This window comes from Zerene cesonia, chromosome 10 (assembly GCF_012273895.1).
Source record: "Zerene cesonia ecotype Mississippi chromosome 10, Zerene_cesonia_1.1, whole genome shotgun sequence".
In the NCBI taxonomy this organism is placed as follows: Eukaryota; Metazoa; Arthropoda; class Insecta; order Lepidoptera; family Pieridae; genus Zerene; species Zerene cesonia.
Genome location: NC_052111.1, coordinates 128,316 through 134,484, shown reverse-complemented (window position 1 = coordinate 134,484; position 6,169 = coordinate 128,316). Strand labels below are relative to the sequence as shown.

At 33.1% G+C, this 6,169-nt stretch overlaps 2 protein-coding genes across 2 annotated transcripts in view; one reads left to right on the top strand and one right to left on the bottom strand.

The window, feature by feature from the left end:
• Positions 1-235: 235 nt before the first annotated feature.
• Positions 236-4,841, bottom strand: LOC119829694 (protein disulfide-isomerase A3-like). Its single transcript, XM_038352327.1, has 6 exons — positions 4,602-4,841; positions 4,313-4,521; positions 3,602-3,830; positions 2,179-2,289; positions 914-1,046; positions 236-419 (listed from the first exon to the last, which is right to left on the bottom strand). The coding sequence occupies exons 1-6, from the start codon at positions 4,748-4,750 to the stop codon at positions 255-257; spliced, it is 996 nt and encodes a 331-aa protein (XP_038208255.1). The 5' UTR covers positions 4,751-4,841; the 3' UTR covers positions 236-254.
• A 231-nt stretch (positions 4,842-5,072) lies between these two features.
• Positions 5,073-6,169, top strand: part of LOC119829695 (glucose-6-phosphate 1-epimerase) — a 28,892-nt gene continuing 27,795 nt past the window's right edge. The window contains exons 1-2 of the mRNA XM_038352328.1: positions 5,073-5,222; positions 5,752-5,803. Of these exons, the coding sequence (XP_038208256.1) occupies positions 5,156-5,222; positions 5,752-5,803 (119 nt within the window). The 5' untranslated portion in view covers positions 5,073-5,155. The remainder of the gene's footprint in view (positions 5,223-5,751; positions 5,804-6,169) is intronic.

The following is a 6,169-nucleotide window of genomic DNA, read 5'->3' as shown; positions in this document are numbered from 1 at the left end:
CAAATATGTCAATCGACAACGTTACCCGTACGACTACTATCAGTTTAGACATTAGAGACTTCATAACGGATTTTAAACATCGAACACAAAAAAGGTTATATCTTTCCATACAAACTCTTTTCCCACTTCGAACCACACGCACACTAGCCGAAAAGAAAACAAAAAAAAAGAAAAGCAAAACTTACAACTGTCATACAAATTATTTTCCCACTACGAGCCGCACACTAGCCGAAAAGAAAAAAAAACCCCTTATCTCACCTAAACTCCGTGCTCATGACGAACTTGTTGCCGTCGGCGTCCCGGCCGGCGACCACCGGCTTGTCGCCCTTCGCGAAGTCGATGCCGTAGTCGTTCAGCTCGTGCGTGAAGTCGTCCTTGTCGCTCACCGCGAACGTCACCTCGTCCATCTCTTTTGCGACCTATATATATATATATATACAATGGTATAATGATTTATTGATTTATAATAGTAATTATTATTTAGCACTAGCTGTTGCTAGCTTTATCGGCGTGGACAAAATAAATTTCCATAGTGTTTTTTTTTTTAAATGAGGATTATGAATATCTTTTGATTCGTATTTCACAACGTGCATAACTTTTAATTAAACATTATGTTGATAGTGATCTTATTTATCCCTATTTAATATATACGCAAAAGTAGCTCTGTCTATCTCTCGTAAACACCTAAACCACTGAACCGATTTTTAGTATAATTGCTACAAAGATAGTTAGAGAAAGAACATAAGATAGTTTTTAATATTGAAAATCGCACGGAGACGGGACCTATGCTATGGTGAAATCTTGGGGCTACATTCACATTTAGACGCGGGGAAAGGCTGCTCAATCATAAATCATGCAATATCAGCTGCAACCAACACGGAACAAAAATGCAAAATAAGATTATCTATCTCACCTTAAGCACTCTGTTCCTCCAGTAGTTGGTACCCTTGGGGTTCTTAACATAGTCCACGTCGAAGTAGGCGACAACCAGGGGGTCGGTGAAGTCGCGCATGTTGTCCTTTAGACGGATTCCGACAAGGCCGTGGCTGAATAATTACAACTCTCTTTATATATTACGAACAAAAAAAAAAAAAAGGTTCAACCTAAAAAAAAACCCCGTCCCCAAATTTGTTTTGTCGGTCACCTTGAATTTGAAATGTCTAAAAAACTTCTCAAGCCCCGTTATTTGATATCCATATTGAGGAAGTTGAGATATAAGAACGTTTTAAGATCCCCTTAGAACACTCGCACAAAAGTCACTTCTCTTTAACTAATTTGAAATCGCTTCATCGGTTCAGGAGCTTTGATGCAACAGACAGACAGACACGTAAAACTTATAACACCCCCTCTTTTCGCGTTGGGGTTTAATTTATTAGCGTGATTATAAGGGACATCAGAAGGAAGGCAGCATGCGTGTATCAACAAGATGATTCTGTTGCACACATCGCATTCTTGTCATCATTGTCCCATGGATAAAACACATCCTACTAATATCCTACTTCCTACTAATCCTACTAATATTATAAATGCGAAAGTTTGTAAGGATGTGTGTGTGTGTTTGTTGCTCGTTCACGAAAAAACTACTGAACCGATTGCAATGAAATTTGGTACGTAGACAGCTGGACAACTGGAATAACATATAGGCAACTTTTTATCCCGATATTCCTAAGGAATACGGACTTAGGCGGGTGAGACCGCGGGGCGCAGCTAGTCTTTTAATATGACTTTTAAATCAGGAATGAAATAACGAATTCAGGAAACGATTTGTCTATCAAGATTTGGTCAAATCACAGTAATCACACTATCACACTAATATTATGAATGCGAAAGTTTGTTTGTTTGGATGTTTGTCCGTTAATAATTCTGAAGTTACTGAACGGATTTTGATGAAATTTTGTATACGGGTCAAGCTGACTTGGGTGAACAGGATACTTTTTATCCCGCTTAAATGCTCCTTTGGGGTAAAACAAAAATCTTGATATCCGGGCGGAGCCGGGACGAGCGTTCAGTTTGAAAATAAAAAGAATTTATTATCAACATGGTCACAACCAACTAATATTCAAACACAATAAACTTTTATCAACGCATATAAATTGCCGCGGACATCCTGTGACGTTGTTCGCTTCCCGAAACGAGGGGAAAGAATCATAATTCAAAATATCCACATGATATACTTACTAGTTGGCTTTGATGAAGCCCTTCAGAGAGTCTGGCTCGCCCTTGTACACAACGGAGGACTCTTCAAATTTGTTCTGCAGCCGTTTCGGACGGTAAAGTACCACATTGTCCCTGGTAAAGATTAAGAATAGTTTATCGGCAACTTATATAATTCAGGGATTCTATATAATACCTAGGCAATGTATTGAAAACTTTTGGCATTCTAAGAGTTAAAGGGAAAATAAAAATATTTTTCATTTGTAAAATATCTAAAATAATAGTCTATATATAATATAAAATGTTCCATATAATTGCCATTATAAAATATATAAAAAAGACCTATAGGCAATGAAAATTGTACAAGGCCGTGGATTTTATGCTTTTAAATTGTTGTGTATAGGAATGTTGATAAGTTATCAGTGTAAACCATTTAAAAGTCATAAATATATAAATATATGGAAGGAAGTTTCCATTGAAATTATATAGGCATCTATTTGAATAGAATAAATATTATTATAAAATAAAAACTATATTTGGCAATTGACTTATTATTAGCAATTGTTCAAACCTTTTTTTAATCAAAATGTTAATAAATATAGGTGTGATATATAGAAATTAGTCAAAAGTATGAATAATAGAATGTTTAAATCAGATTGATCGAAAAGATAATATTAAATTGATTTCCATGTAAACTCAAAGCCCAATTGCAATATAGATTATTTCACAAAGTACTATCCCTACATAGTATAAAACAAAGTCGCTTTTTGCCGTCTGTGTGTATAGATCTTTAAAATCACGCAACAGATTTTGCTGGGTTTTTTTTTTAATAGATAGTGATTTAAGGTGATGGTTATTATACACATAATAAATATAAAAAACAAATATAACGCGTGTGAAGCTGTGGGTAAAGGCTAGTTAAATGAAACATGCTAATGTTTAGATTTCTGATCATTAAAGCAAGAGAATTCAAATAAAAAAAAATGAAATTAACATTCCGAATGAAACACTTGTAGAAATACTAATTAACATATTACTGATAATTACTGTTTAAAGTTTAAAAATACATATTTTACTGAAATTATTTGTACAACTGACATTCTGCCAATGCCTATTTACATAAAATAAATTGCTACGTAACTATTGAATTGTTTAGTAGCCCAATATAGCTAATCTTCTAAATGGAGTTATAGTTTTATGTATCTTATATGAGTTTCTTAGATTTGGATTAGCTGGCTAAAAAAAAATTTTTTTGTTATATTTGGTTCAAACCTAACTATTTTTTAAGGACTTTCTTATTGGCATAAGTTAATGATGTAAATAAATTATTAAGAAAACTTCCATTTAACCGAATCAAAATGTGTGTACTGTGAAGCATTCACTACCAGTGTTCACTTGTTACTTTATAAGGATATAGATAAAAACAATATTATATAAGGAAACTCACTTAAATCCAGCCTTTTCAAGGACCTCCTTAGCTGATGAATGTCCGAATGTGATTTCTTCGCGCATCTTATCAGCTGTCTTCAGGAACTCGCCTTTCAGGTCTGATTCCTTCTCGAAGAAACCAACAACAACGACCTCATCCTTGTTGAGGAAATCTTCAAAGTTGGCAACTGTGAGCAGATCCTTGGAGCTGGGGCCAACTTGGGCGCGCATGTACTTAACAATACCATCTATTGAAGAAAATATCGTAGTTTGTTAAGAATTTGTATTATTTATAGAGTAAAATGTAAAAAACAACAGGACAATTGAGTTTTATTTCCAGTACAAATTACTTTTATTTTTCTATATTTGATTAGATGAGAATTCATAGAGAAATGAAAATTCAAAAAATTTTATACACATAACAAATATTTTGCCAAGACAAGGGCAGTAAGTTGTGTAATGTAATGTGTAATGTAAAATCAATTTTTTATAATTTATTGCCCTGTTCATACATTGAGAATTTTATAGAATTATGCCCAGAGCGAAAAGTAAGCAAGGTAGAAATAATCTTTAAAAGTAGTGCTAAATATTTAATAATTGTGAATTGAAAATTTCAACTGGCCCTCTCCATAGCGTCCTATCCTATACTCTAACCAATATTCCTACATGGCGTTACTTCAAAAAAAACATACATATATAAGTTCAGAAATACAATTTGTTGAAAACTTACTTGATTCCCTGGGTCCATTGTATTCCTGTGAAAGTTCTCCTTTGCGGAAGATCTTCAAAGTGGGGTATCCAGATACGGAGTACTTTTCACAGAGGCTCTTACCACCTTCAGTACAGTCAACCTTAGCTAATGCAACTGGAGGATCGTCATTTTTAAGAATGCCGGCCGCAACAGCGTATTCCGGTTTCAAGCGTTTGCAATGTCCGCACCTGAATTGTATTAAATAACGTTAATTTTTTTGTTCTCTTTCTCGAAGTTCATGGGGGTCAATAATCTCTATATGACTTACCATGGTGCGTAAAACATGACGAGAGCGGTGTCATGCTGAGAAATAGCACTATCAAAATCTCCATCAGTAAGCTCTAGTACATCTTCTTCTGAGGCCTTACATAAATAAATTACACTTAATAGTAAAACTAACTTAAGTGACCCTATCATTTTTACGTGCCTCACGATATCTCTTGCCGACAAAGTGAAGCTAAGTTAGGTGAGAGAGGACAAGGACCGGAAAAATACACGTATGATGCAGCAGATGACATTAGCCGGCACAGCGTTGTCGACTTGTGATTGGTCTATTAAAGTAACGTTCATTAAAGTGCCATTTATGGTTTAAATATTGTATGATGTTCAAAATTGTATATAAGAAAATAAAAATAAAACATATTCTCAATCAGAACATACGCAGAAAAAGGTTATCTTATCATTTGTTTGTTTTTTTATTCGAACATTAATTTTTATCGGTTTTTATCAAATGTCGATTTATATAGGAGTGAGAAGTTCTTAGAGCTTCACTAGCTATTACAACCACCGATTTTGGCAGTTGGCTTTGCTGTCAATTGGAAAATGGCAGCGACGAGTGTTGTCGTTCTCGACAGAGGCAATAATACAACTTGTACCGTAAATCTTTTCGGTAAGTAAAATTATAAAATTATCCCCTATAAACATCGGTAATTACTGGTGCACAGTATTGATTTTTTATTGTGTTTTCATCACGATAACGCTGTTAAAGCCGGATAACCTGAAAAAGTTTTGTTTTTTATTTATTTTTAAAAGATGCGCGGAACTTTTAAAATTGTTTTCACGACATTAAATTTTTTCAAATGAAACGAGATAGGGCAAACCTTAAATAACAAAACTATTTATTGAGTTTTGGGATCAGGTTTAGTATAATAGAAGGTAACAAGTTTTTTTTTTTATTGAATAGACAAAGTTGTTCGCGGCGATTTGACCTTGGTTATTGGATTGTAGGAAGTAAACTGTAGATACTTCTAAATTGTAAGTGATTATTTGATGTACTCACAAAAAATTCTCATAAGTTGTGTAACGAGATTAAATAATTAAATAATGATTAATGTAATATGTTGACTTGGCTTTTTAAATGTGTGCTTTTATTTAGATAAAACGATTTTAAAGTAATAAATAAAATATTGTTTTTTTAGGTGCAACAGTAGTATCATGGCGAGTAAATAATCAAGAACAATTATTTGTTAGGTAAGTGTAATTTTATAAGTAATTTAAGAATTTACCCAAATTGTGCATATATTTTTACAAACAATATCATTATATATTAGCAATATTAAAAAACCTATTGTACTTACCATTATTATATTACAAGCAGATATATAATTATTAATTTATTTTACTTAAATTGGAGTCTTTAATTAATACACAATATACTTAACACACACAAGTAATGAACATTTTCACAGCTTAAAATAAATAAATAAGCTCATGTGATACGTCCTAAACCCAATTTTTAAAAGTAAATTAAACTTATCATGGGTTCAATTATCTATATGGATGTTTAAAAACAATTTTATGGTTAGATAAAAAGGTGATATCAAGGTTACCCATATC

Bases quoted from the DNA above. Each gene is read 5' to 3' on its own strand.
- LOC119829694 (XM_038352327.1), bottom strand. From the start codon at position 4,750: ATGATAGGGTCACTTAAGTTAGTTTTACTATTAAGTGTAATTTATTTA. The intron at 2,290-3,601 runs GTGAGTTTCCTT...AATCTTTACCAG, and splicing joins CTTGAAAAGGCTGGATTTAA to GGACAATGTGGTACTTTACC. The intron at 1,047-2,178 runs GTAAGTATATCA...GTAATTATTCAG, and splicing joins GGCTTCATCAAAGCCAACTA to CCACGGCCTTGTCGGAATCC.